We start from the raw sequence: 19,169 nt of genomic DNA, 5'->3' as shown, positions 1-19,169 counted from the left end.
GTGTGTGTGTGTGTGTGTGTGTGTGTGTGTGTGTGTGTGTGTGTGTGTGTGGGGCATGGTACTCGAAAGTGAGAACTTGTAGGAACAGATGTCCCAGGAGCCATGCCTGGCAGAGGATACCCTGGCAGTCCTTCTGATGGACTGTAATTTGCTCGGAAACTGAAGACTGCCGAGGGATCAGCTGGAAGATACTGGGAAAGAGCCAAGGAAGGAGCTGGAACCACCATGGAAAGAGTGTTCTGGAGGGGAAATGGCAAGCAACAGACTTGGGTGCAACAAAGTGAGTGCTGACGCTCCAGGGATGGTGGGCTGTAGACAGTGCATGAAATTTTGGAAGGTCTTAAACTTCAAGCCCTCTCCCCTGGCATGAGAAAGAAATTGGCTGCAAAAGCGTGGAAATCTATGAGCCAGGGGAACGACGGCAGGGGTGGTGGGCGGGGGCACAGAACCACAACCAGGGAACCCTTTTTCACTTGCTCGATTTTTACTAGATAAGAATTTAATCTGTTTTATCTCATTGAATCCTCACAAATAACATTTCAATTATTTTGGTTCTAATATCATCTCTGTTTTGAAGATGAGGAAACCGAAACCTGAAGGCTAAGGAAGGTGGGGATCTAGGGCTCATGCCTGCTGTGGGGCAATGCTCATGGCTGGTATTGATGGGCCACTTGCCTTTTAAAGAGCTAAGGCTGGGCTGGACATCGGGAAAGAGAGAACGAAATACTACGCATGGTCTCTGGTATCTCCAAAAGGACACGGGGGAGTGTGAAGACAAAGCTGATACTATAAATACAATCTTAGTCACAGGTTTCACAGAGACAAAGTGGGAAGGGAAACTGTGTGGAAACTTATTTAGGCTTCAATAGAGTCTATAAGCGTTGAATTAGGCAGACCCAGAGGGAGGGTTTCTACGGAAGGGCTGATATTCCCAAAGAAGACAAACCTTTCTATTAGAATTGGTTTCCTCTCCTGACCCAGATCTATCCGACACTACTTGGAAATTTCTGCCTCTCCTTGTTTCACTGATTAGCGATCTACCCATGTCCACCTGAGTTTATAAACACCCACTTTTCAAAATACTGAATGACTTAGTGTGGTTGTTGTGTTACTGGCCAGTCACAACATGAATTAGTTGTATCTAAATCTTTTCTTTCTAATATCTAATCAAAACCGGTTTTCCTGAAGAAGTGGATTTTGATAGAGACAGAGAATAGTCAACAACTGTACAACAGTAAAATGGTCAGAACTTTCCTAAGCTCACCCAAAGTGGGATGGCCACAGTGAAGAAACTGGAAGTGAGGGCAAAGGGGCTCCACGAGGGTTTGAGAGGCATTTTTATTTATCATCACATTTTGCATAGGCGTAGCTCTAAGCTTATCACCCTGAAAAAAGTCAGAGGAAATATTCATCTTCCCCCTCTCGTATTACATGACCTCTTGATTTAAGGACGCAGAACGCTGGTGAGCAGAACTAGTATTTGTCTATCTGCTCAATGAATACATAACCACCACCTATTAAACAGAGTTTTGTGTGCTAGTCTGAGACCCAAACTGCTATTTATATGACGTTGCTTGTTGTTGCTTATTCTGTGGGAAAAGAAAGATACCAGGGATGCAGTGAAATATCGGACTATAACTTTCACGTAAGTTAGGGCTGTCTGTACTGCTTCGAGTACTAAGAATAGAAGAGAGTAGTTTCTGAACTTACCAGAAAACCCACTAGTGGCCTGAAGATTACATCTTTAAGAGCACCAAGCCCACTGTCAGCAAAACTATAAATAATCGTAGGCTGGTTTTGGAGTGTGCATGTAATACTATTAACACATCAAAAATGGATCACAAATAGCGCCTACCACACATATTACATTTTTTCCCCAATAACGCCTGCTTGTCTCTATTAAGCCATCAAGTCTATCTTACCACTCGCGATCGTTACTCAGGACATGTGTTTGCTAATTTGCTAGCTGGAATATCTTTGCCCTACAAAAAGAAAAACAACAAAAAACCCCCCAAAAGCAGAAAACAAAACCCACCCTATTCTGTAGTCCCAAGTGGGAGCATTACCTGTCATATATCCCATTAACACTGGATTTCAAACAACTGAGCTGACCACTCCCTTGACGAAATATCACAGAAATTCACTCACAAATAGCACTGATCTGTCAACGTGCATACGACCGTCTCATCAGCAGTCTGGCTTTGATTAGTTTTAAGCTCTGTAGTTCATGAGAATCTGTCTTGCTTTTGAATTAAGAGGTACAAGTGAATAAGCATCATCTTTAGAGATGATCTGGATGGGAAACGATCACTATCTTTGACCTTCTTTAGGGGCTTTAAAGCATATTCAGGGATCCCCCAGCCATAGAGAGGGCTGATGGGTCCAGGTTGCAGATGGACCAGGCCAGCTGGACCAATTCTCCTTTTAGATGCCTGCTTTAGGCCATTTCCTTATTTATCATAGACAATAAAGGGATTAAAGACAATGGGGAAACATCAGTAAGTTGAATGATTTTGTTTGTACAGCTGTGTTAAAGAATGGTGGGAAACGTCAGTGAAACTCAGTGGCTGAAATTGCATTTAAGGACCTTCTGTGGGTTTTGATTATCCATGACTTGCTAATCCTCTCTTACCACAGAGAAGACAAGGGAAAGAATAAATAAAAGCATAAACATGGTTGGAGCATTTTATGTGTTATCACATATGTTATCTTTATAGTCTCAAAACACTTTTCAGATTGGAATCATGTTTTTGCAACAAATTTGCATCAACGTAAACAGAACATACATGCATATATTCACACACATGCGCAATACCAACAACCAAGAACGTATTCTTGAGAAATCTGAGACGTTATTTCTCACTCCATCATGCATCCACACCTCTAGTCAGGCTACTCGGTACATGGAAGGCTCCATGTTTTCCCCACGCGTTGCCCGTGTTACATTCTCCACAGGAACTGAGATTCCCATTCTCTTACCTTTCTCCAAACCCCACTTCCTACAGGAAACATTCTGGAACAATCCACCCAGCCCCCATTGACCTCTTCCTCTGACCTGCTGTCAGAATCATCAATGCAGCACTGGAAGGGATGCTGCCTCATTCGGCCTCTGATTTAATTTATCTGAATTCATCTCGTTTACCCAACTAGGTTGCGTGGGGGTGGAAACATGATTTCTGCACCTAAGCATAGTGCCTACTTAGCACGCAGCTACTCAATACTTAGCTCTTTACCAACCGTTTTAAAAAGAAAGAAAAATCTACAAATCTCAATGCTAACCCCTAGCTGTTCTGTTGTCATTAAGAGGAAGGCAAAATTCCTCAAATTCCATAGAACCTTTCCTCCAAACAGATGTTAATCCTTTCCCTCCTTTCCCACAGATTATCTCACTCAGATTTCATAAAATCCTGGAATGGAAGGCAGGGAAGGGCAGAAAACATAATTCCTAGATTTTTGTATTCCTCTTAGAAGGCACATACATGAAGCGGCGGCGCCTTCGGTGGCTCAGATATTTGACGCCTGCCTCACCTGTTGGACAGGTACAGCAAAACCTCCGTTAACCAGACCCATCTATCCAGAATCCTCAGTTAAACAGAAGCATGATTCTTCATGCATTAAAAGAAAGAGGTGAATTATAGCAAAAATAGGATCAAAGATTTATTTCAAAATCCACATCCTTGGAGAGCTCTGCATCTACTACATATTCGGTCCAATCTCGTACATCTTCCTAGATACAAGAATCGATCACTGCAATAATAAGGAACATTTAATGAATGCTCACTGTCAGTGAGGAATCAAGCAAAATGCTTTAAATACCTCATCTCATTCAGTCCTTACAAAGACCTACAGAGTATTCATTACCATTATACTCATTTAAGATATCAAAACGGAGACACCTAGGGCTTCCCTGGTGGCACAGTGTTTGAGAGTCCGCCTGCCGATGCAGGGGACACGGGTTCGTGCCCCGGTCCGGGAAGATCCCACATGCCGCGGAGCGGCTGGGCCCGTGAGCCGTGGCCACTGAGCCTGCGCATCCGGAGCCTGTGCTCCCCAATGGGAGAGGCCACAACAGTGAGAGGCCCCGCGTACCGCAAAAAAAAAAAAAAAACAAAAAAACAAAAAACGGAGACACCTAGAAGTAAAGCAAGCTGCCCAAGACGGCACAGCTTAGGGAGGGCCAGCGTTTGCATGGAACATTGTGTGATGCCAGAGAAGATGATACAATCCTTACCTATAGCCAATCACAATTCTCAGTCAGGAGAGATTTTCCTGGTATTTTATAGCTACTAAATTGAAATGCTGCCAACACATGACAGAGTTATTCACAATAAAATTTGGGGTGACAGAAGTTTTAGATCAACGGTCTATTTAAAAATTATTCAATAAACAGATCACACTCTTCAGCTCCAACCCCGCATTCTGCTTAATCGGGGTTATCTTGGAGTAGAGAGATGCAGGAAAAAGAGAGTAGGGGAGGAAGAATTTGTTGGCCCTATTCTGCAGATTTAAAAACCGAAAGCAATCTCATCAACAATTTGTTGGAAATAAGGCATGGATTAATAATAGAAAAAACCTTGAGGAAGAGTTGAAATTTTGCCCTCACCCACATTTCCTGAGTGCCTGGAGGGTGACCTGAAAGAAAACTGGGTGCATAACCTCTGGCTGTCATAAGTATAAATTATTTCAGCAATGTTGTGGGAGGTATATTTGCTTAGTTCAGACATATTGGGAGAAGTTGGGAGGAATTCATGTTGGTGAGGAACAACTGTATTAGTCAGTATAGGAGCTGATAAAGCAAATATTCCTGTTTAAGTCAAATTTTTATTGCCCAGTGATTCTTAGGAAAAAAAACATAGAGGACCAGGGTCCTCTGCATCTCTTACCTGGCGGTCAAGCTCAAGTTGCTAGCCATGCTCGTATGTGTCGCTGGGCAGGAGTCCTGTGTTTTTGGACCAGAGTGTTCCCTTCCGCTGTTTCTCATCACCGCGACTGTTGTCCCTGCAATGTCATAGCCATCTTGGTGAGCTGGCGTAATACCCCTTCATAAGGGATTTCTGGACTGTTCCTATTGGCTGAGAGAGCTCTAGCCCCTTGACTAGGGAGAGGCTGAGAATCCTCAGCTACAGACTGTTCTAAGAGGATGGTTTGTGGAAAACTCTTTAATTTCCTTCTACAGAGTTAAGAGAGTGGGTGAAAATGACTGTGAGGATGTTAATACCATACGGTATGCTTAAAAGAAGTACCTACTGAGCACTTTCTTCTCCATTCTGCACCTTTCTCATCCCTCATTCTTCCCGTCTCATCCAGAAGGATAGCATTTGGGGAGCCTTTCGGCTGCCAGCAGAGTCTACAGCCGCTACAGGACACTAAGGAAAGATCACTATACAAGGCCCCTACTCCCTTCTGCAGATACCAGTCAGCCTGCAATTCATTCTCCTTGGATACTGCTTCCTTTTACTTCATTTTTCCTTCAAGGCTTCCTTTATTATTTATTTTAACCTTTGAAGAATCTTGATCTTACCTGGGATATGTCTCAAAACACTTGTGAATTTCCACATCTGGAAATAACACAAAAGCAGATAATCTTCTCATCTGCAAAACAGGGAGAAGACTGGGACCTCAAAGGGTGATGGTTGAGGATAAAATGCAAGAATGTGTGAGCAACATTAAATGAGCAACACGAAGCTGCTCTGAGATGGAAACAAACTGACACCTGAGCCTCCTGCGCCCACACGCTGATACTCCATCACGCCATTTTTATCCCAGAACAGAGGTTTAACCTAGGAATCCTTTAAACGCACTTGGCTAGGAAGCCATCCTTGCTCAATAAGAATTGGCACTCGGTACTGTGATGAAAAGTAACGTTCTAAAGGATGCTTTGGAAGTCAAATGCTTTTCTTTCACTATTCAAAAACCCTGCATGATCTGCTTGCCTGAACCTGATTGCCAGGGGATCAGAGATGGGAAGACTGCCTGGGAAGAAGTTATCAAGGAGACGGACGGAGCCAAAGAGGAGGCATCACTGCCACTCCTCTTCATTGCCCACCTAAGTGGAGAAAAGAGACAGGACCTTTCCTCCTGCGTCAATTTAAGAACCTCTCTGTACTTAGACTACTCGGAATGGGGAGTTCCTCTGGAACAAGCCTTTGAACCCACACTGAACCAGGTTTTGGACAATGGCAGACGTAAAGAGCCACAAAAACCTCTTGGTATCCCTCTTCTTTTGATGCAACTCTTTCTAAGCCATTTTAATCTGCAGAAAATATCAACTGAGTCAAAACATACTTTTGGAAGAAGAGGGACATCCTTTGCATATGTGATTTGTCGGTTTAAATCAGCAGTAATTGCATCATCCAGGTGTACCAAGAGCCAAGTATGGAAGAAGATTGCTCCCTGTCTGTAATCCTCAGAAGCCTTCACTTACATACGGAATTTTGATGGGGTTTTCAGCTTGATTGATGTTTCCTTATTTTGTGGTTACCTTTTGCCCTGGGGGGAATGGCTTGGGAAGGCAACGTCTGAAGAAAAATCTAAGCGAGGAGTAGCGTGTTACCAACTGTCAGTTTTTAAAAGCTAGTCGGCTTAGTACTCGTGATAGAAACCGAGCTGCGGAATGTAAAACGCAACATGCCTAAACTCGCTTGGGAACAATGGAACTTTCGGGAAGTCTCTGTTTTCTCAGAGCCTCACTCTCCAGCCAACAACATTTGCCAGGTATTAAAAAAATGGTGGGAGGGGACAGGCGGGTGAGGTGAGTGCTAGGTATGAACCGTGAGAAATTTTTGCTCAATAAAGCTTTGACTCTTCCCTTGTGTCCTTCTTAATAAAATCTCTCCTGAAAACACATGAATGATTTGCATAATGTTGGACGCTTTCATGATTATGGAAGTACGTCCATGGATATGGGGGCTGGAAGGTGCAGTCTCGTGAGGATGGGTGGGGGCTCCCGCTGTGTGTGCTGCCTGCCCGAAGGGAAAAGAACTGGTCCACGTGGTCTCTGCTTCCTTCAACTCTAAGTTCTATAATCCTAATGAATTTCACAAAAAAGTCTGAAAAGTGTCCTCTCTACCAGGTTGCAGAGAGGGCTGTTAAGAACGTGCAACGATTACTGCCCTTTCTCCCAGTTTCTTTACTGCCCTTTCTCCCAGTTTCTTTGCTGCTTCAAACATCTGGGAGAAAAACCAAAGAATAAAATAAAACTAGGAAGTAAAGTCCCCGTCTCTCAAGGCAGTAGATAAGCAATTGAAGTTTTTCTGAATTCACTCTAAGAGCACTTGATCATTTGATTTACTTATATTTTAATCTATTTAGCTACAGCTGACAGTGTCCAAGTAATTACGTTTTCAGATTTTAGGCAAGGGAAAAATGAAATGGATTTTTGCCTAACGCCCTAACCAGACTATTAATGGCTTGCCATGGTGTACTATGACTTCTTCTCTATGGATATTCTAAAGAGGGTTTCCGAATAAAGCCTTAGACATCAAAAAAGACACGGCATCTAAGACCTGTGGGTGACTGAAAAAAAATAAATTAAAGTCCTATGCACGGCCAGCATTTGATTATCCTTCTCTTTTCTTCAAGAAGTGATTTCCTTGACAGCTACAGGCAACCATTTTCCTTTCCTGGCACACGTGACAGGATTGCGTATTAAGACATGCCTCGTATGTGATTTCCATATGGAGAGCACTAATTCTTCTCCTCTCGATCTCCCTCAGGAAATATGGTCATAGCCCAAATGAGGGAAAACAATTCCTGCCTTATGTGGCTGACACTGAATCTGCTCCAGTTTACTAAACAGCTAACCTGTTGCAAAATTGAGTATCTGCCAGTCATTGTGACACACCTAAGAAGTGACACCATGTATTCTGGATAAGAAACACTGCTCTCAGGAGCTGAAGAAGCAGTAGGACAAGAGATCAAGCCAATGCTTTCGTCTTGTGAAAGTAGGCATAACATTCATCCATCTATTTATTTTTTATTTATGTATCTGTTCATGATCAGAATTTCAAGAAAATTCTTAGAGCCATGAAAGATGGCATGGATTGGCCTGAAGAGAGGCTAGATGTGGGGAAACCTGCCAGGACGCTATTTCAATCATTGGGATGAGAAATAAAGAGGGCCACGGCCAACGTGGAGATGGACACCAAGGACTGGAGAAAATGAAGCCCCACAGCCAACGGCGGGACTGACTCCAAGAACAATGGCTACTGTCGTGAATACAGGAATGCAGGATGTTGGTGGATGGTCTCTGTGTACTATTACCGGGTTGTTTTCCTTTGTGCTGGAATTGGGTGGACGTGTGGTCCGTGGCCCTGCTCTAGAGAAGAAGAGGCATTTAGGAACACCTCTGCTCTCTCTCCTACATATAGCCATTGGTGCCGGAGGAGAGCCAAGCTAGAGAGATGCGCTGGTAGATTCACTGCGGCGGTTAGAGCTCAACCTTCCAGGTTTGGAATGCTCATCCCTAGGGAACACTGGCTGGGCTGACTCCCTTCTTAAAGAGGTCACTTAGTCTGAGATGTTGATGAAAAAAACGACCCAAGGCAAAACCTAAAGAAAACTATGAAGTAGAGTAAATTCAAGTTTGGACCTCCTATTCAAACTATTTCTTATCATTTCTGCCCATCCCCGACCCCTTTTCACGCCCTCTTTCCAATTTCCTCTTCATAATTCCCCTCTCATTTACGCGTGACTCCATCACAAACATTAACATTTTAAGGAGGAATCTAAAGCCTGTCTCAAGGGGTGAGGATTAGGGGAATTTGGACACAGCTTTCCTAAGGCCACTCTCCTGCTGCCCACTCTCCACGCCATCACGTACAGAGACCGGTGTGTGCTTCTCCCTGCCCTGGTTGAGGACCACGACTCTAAAAATCTCAGGCGTTAGAGAATTCACTGCTGAAATGGCAGGCAGCGAGCTGTTTAGTTGGAGCTGGGAAAGTTTCTGCCCAGTAACTTATCTAATCACATATGATTCCCCCTGCTCTTCAGGCTGGCCCTACCATGCATGGTCTTCAGGCTCTGGATCCAAAACACACTGGGAATGGGTTCAAATAAGTAAAATCTACCAGGACTTCTCTGCCAATTCTTATTTCAACTGAATTTCACTGATGAGAAAAATAACGAGATTCTTTTTTGAGTCTGTGTTCCCACGGGTTCTATGATAATTACCGTATAGGTAGTACTTACTATTTGCCAGGAACTGTTCTTAATGCTTGCTACATGAATAGACTCCACCTGTATACTCTTTATGTGCTAACAGTCTCATTTGACCCCCTGAGATATGTAATGTTATCACCAACATTTTACAGAAATCTGAAACACTCTGAGAGCTTAAACAGTTTGCCTAAGATCACACAGCTAAGAAGTAAGCGAGCAATGCAGAATCCAACGTTTTTAACCACTGCACCCTGCTGCCTCTCTAAAATGTTAGATTAGGAACTTAAGGGGAGAACCTCTGGTATGGTTCTAGTCAGAAAAAAAAAAAAAAAATGGAAGTGATCAAAGAAGAGGGATTATAAATCACAGAACATCAGAACTGAAAAGAGCCATAGCAGTGATGAGGACTGCTGAATTTCAAAAGGATGACACTGAGATCCCAGAAGGTGACGTGTCTTCCCTAAACCGCATCCAATCAGTGGCACTGCCGCCGTCAGAATTCAAGTCTTCGGACTTCTCATTGAGAACAGGAGGTGGAAAACGTTGGTGGGGCTGAGCAAGCTTAATTACCTCAACGAAGAGACCATTCTTTAAAGGGAGTGGACCGGGGGTACATTTCATCTGACTCTGAAATGTAAAATATTCAACCTGAAATCCGAACTAACTCTAAGTCAGTAAATTTTCTATTCTGTCATCTATTGGTAAGTTCCTTAGTCCTTTTAGAAAGTTAATTCTCTGGAAGAATTTCCAAGACATTATCATGACTTTTAAATCTATAAGGCCAAGTAGTCCCCTTCTACAATGATGTCCTCTTTGGCACATTTTTGGCTAGAACTAACTCTCCAGGTTCAAATTCACACACAAGTCCACTCCCCTGGCTACCAGACCCTGAGTGTTTCATGGTACTCTGCTGCCATCGTCTGGCAGAGTGAAGTAAGAACAGCTGGCTCTCGCATAGCCTGCTATTTAAGAATCTTGGTACCAGATTAATTAGAGTTGTCCCGGATGTAGTAGAAGCGGTGATGGAGGATCAGCATGGAGCAAGAAGAAAAAAAAATGATTCTATTATGAGAAGAATGAAAGGTTCTGGGGAAGATCAAATGCCAGATTATAAATTGAAAGTCTTACTGATTCCCTAGATACTATAAATTACCTGTTATAGAAGTGGGTGAAATTTGGCGTATCTACAAATATGAATGCAGAGCTCTTTTCTTTAAACAAAAATCTTTCCATCTTTATACTACACCAACTAACTTCCTGCTTTAAAATATTTATAACAAAAACACACTTAGAAGTCAGCTAAATGATTATTCAATTTATAGAAGTTTTTGTTTTGCAAAACGACTGACAGCAGTGCATGCATATGAGTGTATAACTTATGTGCAAAAGTTTGATTTGTACGCTGTGTTTACAGGGATATGTCTACTGCATGAAACAATGCTGAATTTTCATATGGGATAAAGATGTGTAATGAGACGATACTCTTAATGTATTATTTTTTTCTTTCTTATTCACATCTCTTTAATGGGACATTTCTCCATTTAGTCAGCCTCACCCATTGCCTCAAGAATGATTCATATTGGGCCTCCCTGGTGGCGCAGTGGTTACGAATCCGTCTGCCAATGCAGGGGACACAGGTTTGAGCCCTGGTCCGGGAAGATTCCACATGCCGCGGAGCAACTAAGCCCGTGAGCCACAACTACTGAGCCCGCAAGCCACAACTACTGAGCCCGCATGCCTAGAGCCCATGCTCTGCAACAAGAGAAGCCACTGCAATGAGAAGCCCGCACACCGCCATGAAGAGTAGCCCCCGCTCACCGCAACTAGAGAAAGCCCACACGCAGCAACAAAGACCCAACACAGCCCAAAATAAATAAATTACAGAAAAAGAATGATTCATATTGTTATAGAATGCAAAAGAGTCAATGTTTAACTTCTGAGTCCCAAATAGGCTCTTGAAGCCCATTTAATTAACAGTATTCTTCAGAGTCAAGCGTTCCGTTGCAAGCCCTCTAGGTAACAGGGATTTCAGCACATGGCATAGGAATAGTTTCTTTCTATGCCCAAAACTGTCTTAGATTTTCACAAAAAAGTTTAAAGAGTCAGAGAAAATACATATGGTTAAGACAGAGCCTTTAGTTCAGAATGTGGGATGGAAGCATGAAAAGTTCCATGGGCTTGCTCCTCCGTGAAACAACAGTAACTAGTGAAAACTGAAACACACACACATACAAGCCCAATTAAAATCTCCAGAAATTGTCCTACAGGCATATAGCAAATGTAGACAATTTATTCAAAAAATTATACCAAACCTTAGGAAGAGCTACAAGAGCCACAGGCACTTGAGCCACAAACGGCTTCCTTTCCTCCAACCCCAACTAAGTGTGACAGAAGCTCCATTCTGGTATGTGTGCCCGGAAATACAGAGCTCCCCTTCCCTCCAGTTTCCAGGCGAGGGCTACGGTGTGTCTCGGGGAGGGGCAGGGCACCAGCATTTCTCATCCTCCCAGCCCCATGGTGCAGAGGCTAAGCTCCAGGTGAGCACAGCCAAGAGGCTGGGGGCTCCCTTCCTCCACGCAGCCCTCACTCATCACAGGGTGAAAACCATGGAGCACTAAGAGCCTCATCGCAGCGCGCACCCAAGGCCGAAGTTTTACAGTCGCAGAGGCAAACCAAGCCCAGAAGCTAGCGCCACTGCCCAGAGACCTGCTCAAAAAGCAGATATGTCAATTCCAGAGAGGTGGACGACCGTTTCTACCCCACAGCTCCTGGGCAGTGGCTCAGAGGTTCTGCCCAGAGGGAGAGGCAGGCCACTACCATAGAGAGCTCTGATGTTCTTCCCAAGGGAGTTGGCTTGACTTGGAGTAGAGTGTGGAGAAGCTCAAGCCCAAGGATGTTCTTGAAAACAATGGTGATTTTGGTGGCAAATCATTAAGTGGATGCTGGTAGCTCCATGAGAACAACAAGGTAAACCATGGGCGAGGACTGACCATAGTGAACCAGGAAAGAGACAGCTAATAAGTGCTCTCTCAGGGTCAGAACAAACCTCAGACTAGCCCAGAAACTACTCCTGCAAAGGGGCTCAAATTTAATTGGATAATATTGTAAAGCAATATCTGCTTCAGGGTATTGTCAAAAATAATAGAGTCTCTGGCAGCCAATGAGCGTAGCCCAAGAGCTGGGTGTGATACCAACAGAGGCAGAGAGCTTAACAGAGAGTCAGGAAAGGAGACAATTAAAAAGAGCCCAGTTAAAACCACTGTCATCCCAGGGTGACTATGTGCATCCCAAGGCTATACTCTCTGATGGGCAACACCAGAGGCTTCACACTGCAGGGGAAATAGAGTTCAATGAAATAGTCCAGCCAAGACACTAACCCACTAATCCAACAAGGAACGACAATACCACCCCTGGTGTCCAGAGGTGCTTCAAATTATTTGAAGAAAATGAAAAGCCAAACCACAGGATGGGAGGAAACATTTGCAAATCACATATCTGATAAGGGACATGTATCTAGGATATTTAAACACCTAATGCAACTTAATAATAGAAAGACAATAGCCCAATTTAAAAATGGGCAGAGGATTTGAATAGACATTTCTTCAAAGAAGATATACAAATGGCTAGTAAGATCCTTATTAAAAGATGCTCAACATCTGTAGCCATTAGGGAGATTAAGTTAAAAATCACAATAAGATGCCACTTTACACTCATTAGAACAGCTATTATTTTTTTTAAAAAAAGGAAAATAATAAGTGTTGGTTAGCATGTGGAGAAATGGGAACCCTTGTTCTTGTGCACTGCTGGTAGGAATGTAAAATGATGCAGCTGCTGTGTAAAACAGTATGGTGGTTCCTCAAAAAATTAGACAGACTTAATATTTGATATAGCAATTCTACTTCTAGATGTATACACAAAAGTTAAAAGAGGAACTCAAACAGATATCTCTGTGCCAATATTCATAGCAACATTATCCACAATACCCAAAAGTTGGAGACAATCCAAGTGTCCACTGACAGATGAATGAGTAAACAAAAGGAAGTGTATCCACACAGTGGAACATTATTCACCCATGGAAAGAAGTGAGGTACTGATACACGCTACAACATGGCTATGTGAAAGGAGCCAGATACAAAAGGCCACGTACTGAATCACCCCCTCTTTATGACGTGGCGGAAGAGGAAAATCTGTAGAGGCAGAAAGTAGGCTAGTGGTTGCCAGGGGTGCAGGAAGAGGAGGACGGGAGATGACTGCTGCTGGGTATGGAAATGTTCTAAGATCGATTGTGGTGATGGTGGCGTAAATCTGCTGATATACTAAAACCCACTGAATTGCTGGACCCTTTAAAAGGATTTGGTATTCACTTCATAGTATTTGAATTATATCTCGATAAAGCTATCACCCAAAAATGACAGAGCCTGGACCCCTGAGAAAACACTTAGTCCCTCCCAACCAACACACACACCTGGTGTCTCAGGAAGGTGAGAGGTGGTGAGTCAAGGAACACAGGATAATTTTATGGTGCATAAGGGGAGAAAATCCATAGGAAAACCCTCTTCATATGGATCCTGGTGGGGCACTTAGAGGAGTATTTAGTAACAGTGCAAGATGACTAGAGAAGAGCAGATGGCGGCATGTGTGTGTTTAAGCAGAAGATGGCCTGAGAGCACCACCTAGGTTCCCACATCCTGACGTGCACACCTGCGAATGTGGGGAGACTGACAAATCCCACAGAGCAGACAGACCAAAATAACATATGGAATAAAAAGACTAGGAGCAAAGGAAAAGGGGACCTTGCAGACCTCAAGACCAGAGGCTAAAAACTACAATGAGGTGCTACCTCACACTGGTCAGAATGGCCATCATCAAAAAGTCTACAAATAATAAATGCTGGAGAGGGTGTGGAGAAAAGGGAACCCTCTTGCACTGCTGGTGGGAATGTAAATTGGTGTAGCCACTATGCAGACCAGTATGGAGGTTCCTCAAAAAGGAAACATAGTTACCATAGGATCCAGCAATCCCCATCCTGGGCATGTATCCAGAGAAAACCATAATTCAGAAAGATACCTGCACCCCAATGTTCACTGCAGCATTATTTACAATAGCCAAGACATGGAAGCAATGTAAATGTCTATTGACAGATGACTGGCTCAAGAAGATGTGGTACATATATACAATGGAATACTACTCAGCCATAAAAAAACCCCAAAATAATGCCACTTGTAGCAACATGGATGGACCTAGAGATTGTCAAACTAAGTGAAGTAAGTCAGACAGAGAAAGACAAATAGCTTATGATATCACTCATATGTGGAATCTAAAGAAATGATACAAATGAACTTATTTACAAAACAGAAACAGACTCAGAGACATAGAAAACAAACTTATGGTTACCAAAGGGGAAAGGTAGGGGGGAGAGACAAATTAGGAATTTGGGAGTAACATATACACACAACTATATATGAAATCGATAAATGAGGACTTACTATATAGCACAGGGAACTATATTCAATATTCTGTAATAATCTATATGGGAAAATAATCTGAAAAAATATATATGTGCGTGTGTGTGTGTATATATATATATATATACATATATATATATATATACACACACACACGCACATATATATATAACTAAATCACTCTGCTGTACACCTGAACCTAACACAACATTGTAAATCAACTATACTTCAACAAAAAATAAATAAATTTTTTTAAAAAAGAAAATCCTATCTGAAAAAAAAGACCAGAGGCAATGGCAGGGATGATGGATTTCAGTAACAAACGACAGTAGGTGACCTAAATCCAGGAGGAACAGAGTTACTGGTTGCCAATGCAGAGGTCACAGAAGTCGACACTTACAGACCTCAGGAACCAGTAAGGAGGACTCTCATGAAAGGATGCTTGGCTGTCCACTACAAGAATACCATGAGGTTAGGCAAGTTTTCTCCTGCATTTAGATAGAATACTACTGGGAAGAAAAGAAGAGAAGAACCTTAGAGAGAAGGAGAGCCCTGATAGGAAATTCAAATTCTGAATTAAGTTTAAATGCTGAAACACTGGGATTTTACCCAAACAATCTTAACATACCTGGAAGAGACTAAGTTTCAAACCAGAAGCGACTAAGTTATCATGAATGCTCGAAATAACTTTTCTCTTCCTGCTTTAAGTGGTAAGGGTTGTTGGTGAGCTATCGAGTTCAGCTTGAGCAAAGGGGGAAAGTTCCACTTCTTCATCACTATGCCAGAATGAGTAAATTTTAAGCTCCCTACAGTCCATTAAGGAAGAGAGTGATCAAGGAACGGTTTTGTTCGCAACACTAGAAGAAATGATAATTATGCTGGTGATAGAGGTGTTAGCTAATGTTACAATGGCAATCGTATTGCAATATAAATGTATCAAATCATGTTGTACACCTTCAACTCATACAATGTTGTATGTCAAAGACATCCCGATAAATTTAAAAAAACAGAAATGGTCATGAGGAGGTATCCTTATACTCAATGAAGCAGTCAGATACAGGCTGAACTTTTAGACTGAAGGTGGGAAGACCTGCGCAACGTAGACATGTCTGGGATTGACTTGGAAGGTGCCTCCAGCTGGCTATGTGACTTTGGACAAAATTACTGGAACCTCTTTCGGAGCTCATCTGCATGGCCCGTGAAGGGGCTGAACTGGAGAACCAGTAAGGTTTCTTCCAGCTCTAAAACACTGATTCTCAGGTCTTGGATGCCCAGTGGGGAAGTATCTGCCACTTCTTGGCCAAGTTCAAGTGGACATTGTCTTTTAAGAGATAGAGTCCCTCCCCTTTCCTTGGCCACGCCCCCAGAAGCTGGGCTGAGGACAGCCAGGCAGAAAGCGCAGTTACCTGTCTTGTATCGAGGATTCTTGCTTTTGCAGCTACATTTTCCAATTAGCTCGGGAGTATACACATCCCTGTGACAGACGGCACAGTAAAAGAAGGCTCTGCACAATGAAAGCAAATCAAGAATGACTTATGTGAGGCTTCACGCTAAAGAAACACGGGGCTGACTCAGTCTGCCTGCCATTAAGTTGTATTCGCTTTAGGACTTTCTCCCCGTTAAAGTAATAAAAAAAAATTTACCTTTTGACATCCTTTGCAGATTCAGCAATAAAGAACCCTAGTGTGTTCTTACGGAGCTTAACTTGAGCAGGTGGATTTAGTATCAGCCCACTGGAAACAGAAAATAATAATACAGTAATTTTCCCCTCCAATTTCTGGGGCAGTAACTGTTTTTACCAAAGGATTCTCTAAGTTGCAGAGTTAATAGGACTCAATCCCTTTTTACCGCCAAAATTTACAGTAGAAAATGTGAATCTGACTGCATTTAATTCATCGACTGCTGCTGAATCTACTCAGGGGGGTCAGGTCATAGCCCAATTGCTGAGCTGCACACACTCCCTGGATTGTGTCCTGCATCAGAAATGGTCAAACCAATTCAGACGCAGGAAGCCTTGCTGATTGAAGCTACCCAAGGCCAAACAGGCCAAGGCCACACGGCTGCTAGTCTTACGGTCATCCTAGTGGTGTACATCCTTAGGCTATTTGTCCTTTAAAATTAAATTCATCTAATTAACTAGCTGGATTCAAAAGTTCCTTTTATTTGCCTACACAATTTTTGAACTTGTTTATCTCTGACTTCACTTTTGTGTATCTTGATTGCAAGATTTTTGAGAGCAGGAACCACGTGAATTGTTTCTATTTCTACACTACTTGAGTATTTTGATTGTCTATTTTATTATGGTTTTTTGTGTTTGAAAACGCTGCCTTATAAACTTCATCCATGATATGTTTTGATAGGGTGCTCCACGATGACTATCTGAGTTCCTCACATTTCCCCCTGCTGGTCAGGATCTCCCGTTTTCATTTCCTTTCATTCAGACCTCCAGCATGGTGAGGTCCTACAACCCTACACCTCCCCTCGCTTCATTTGTGCGTGGTCAAAGTACTCCTTTCCTCCTTTAAACACCCCTCCTTTCATACGCACACTGGAAAGAGGTCAAGTCTTCCTTTGGGCAAAGCTTAGTCTGTTGTTAGGATATTCCAGAGTAAGGTGCCAGAGCCTTACAAAAACAGAGAGCTTGTGCAACAAGAGATCTTCAGCTCTATGCCAAGAGCAAAAGACGCTGAAGAGCTGAGCTCAAGCAGGTGATCGCATGAGACATCGTGTGTCACTTTCTGAGGACTGACTGACTGACACTAACATGTCATTGGAATCACTGCTTTTGACTTTGAAAAGGAAAGGACAGAGTTGTGCTCCCCCGCCCCAGTATCATCGGTTGATATTCACTACCTAACAAGCATATGTTTAAGTTGTATCTTCATACCTCCTTTTTAAAAGGCAGGGTCCTCAACTCACGTTAAATGCTTAGTTATGAAGATACTGCCATAATAATTTCTCTGGTTGCATTTGAAAGAAGAGGTGAACATCTTTCAAAGAAGTTACTGCTTGATCCTCCCCTCACCCCCTTCATGAAGCATGGCCAGCTGCTGTTAGCGAACACAGGCCACTGGAACTAACTCAGAACATTCTCTGACCGGGGTCAGATCCAGCTTCACCTCTTACCGGGTGACAAATTATTCCCTAAGAGAGATCCTGAGGATTATCCAGAGCTTTTGCACATCTTAGAGTCTAGTCCAGTGCATCAATTAGAAGAAAAAATAAAAGGTGAGAAAAAATAGGTTTTGCCCTAGCTTTTCAATATACTTGCCTGAAGCCCAGCTTTGAGATGCCCCATTTCCTTCCGTGTACAGTGACTGGGGTGGATTTAGCATAGCCTGGTGATCAGAAGCGCCCCCAGAGTAAGTTCACATTCTCGCTTGGCCCCTGGGTGTGGTGCAAGCTTGGGGAAATGATTTAACTTTTCTTGGCTTCTCCTCTGTACAAATGGGGCTAATTGTACCCTTCTTACAGCACTGTTGGGAGGATTCGGGAGTTAATGGAAGTGAAGCGCCTACAGCAGTGTCGGTCATGAAGTAGCAATCATGTAAGACTGCTATTACCAATATCTTTGCCAAATCAGGACTTAATTCTTTTGGTGCATCTGACTCTCTGGTGAGAAACCAAAATTAAATCTGTGTTGGAGCAGCTGCCGCATTTATTGGAGGTAGATGTATGCTAGGTAGTAAACAGCACCAGAACTTCTTGAATATATGTAGAACTTAGTTGCTTACTCATGTTTCTGGTCCACAATGTCCTGACAGTCATTCTAATAAAGTTTATAGCAATCTAGGATGTTAAGTGTGGAAAGGATATTAAGAGCATTTGGTGTAACAGTTTCTGAATGCCAGTGAATAAAATGACTATATCACGGGGACTCAAAAAAATGCATAGATTCTGGTTTTATAAAGTCAGAAGTGAGGTTTTGAATTCTATGTCTTTCAAACTTTGCAAATAATTCCGATGCATAACCCAGGTCATTGAAGGCCCAAAATGTTAAAACCTGATCGTTTTGGGCTGGCGTGAAACCCAGACTCCCCGGCTCGTGAGGCTAAGATGCCATCCTCTTCACTCTCACCTATTTCCAGTAGAAAGGGCACTTGCACATGGGTTTCGATTTCGAGATTTCCACGAGCACGGCAGAACTGTTCAATAAGATTCAGCCGGCCAGATGGTCCTATTCTTTACTCTCCTTAAGCACTTGCTCTGTACTGTATCCCACTGACCCCTTTTGCTCAGATACCTTCTACATCCTCTCTAATTGACACACTGTTTCTTCTTTCTAGCCTTTCATATACTTTGTAGTCCCTCTGATATTCAAAATTACTGAATTTTGACTGTCTCCCTATGATTTTAGGGTTCCTGGTAATATCAGTCTTCGAGCTGGAAGGGGTCTTAGGGATTAATTAATGTGATGTCCATCACATTTTACAGGTGATGGACACGTCTCTACGGCCACTGGGCTGGCAAATCATAATCAGGATCAGAATCTAGTCTATTGATTCCAAGTTAATTCAAGGTAGTTTTCCACTAAAAAACACACAG

The 19,169-nt window shown here is 42.8% G+C and overlaps 1 protein-coding gene across 1 annotated transcript in view; it reads right to left on the bottom strand.

The window, feature by feature from the left end:
• The window catches only part of KCNU1 (potassium calcium-activated channel subfamily U member 1), a gene marked incomplete at both ends in the record, with an annotated part of 144,102 nt that overhangs the window by 72,076 nt on the left and 52,857 nt on the right, over positions 1 to 19,169 (bottom strand). Inside the window, 3 exons of the mRNA XM_082863614.1 lie at positions 4,884 to 4,998; positions 16,031 to 16,128; positions 16,268 to 16,357. Of these exons, the coding sequence (XP_082719740.1) occupies positions 4,884 to 4,998; positions 16,031 to 16,128; positions 16,268 to 16,357 (303 nt within the window). The remainder of the gene's footprint in view (positions 1 to 4,883; positions 4,999 to 16,030; positions 16,129 to 16,267; positions 16,358 to 19,169) is intronic.

Source organism: Leucopleurus acutus (assembly GCF_964270905.1).
Source record: "Leucopleurus acutus genome assembly, chromosome: 21".
Lineage (NCBI taxonomy): Eukaryota > Metazoa > Chordata > Mammalia > Artiodactyla > Delphinidae > Leucopleurus > Leucopleurus acutus.
The sequence above is the reverse complement of the archived record's forward strand: the minus strand, read 5'-3'. Positions and strand labels throughout refer to the sequence as shown.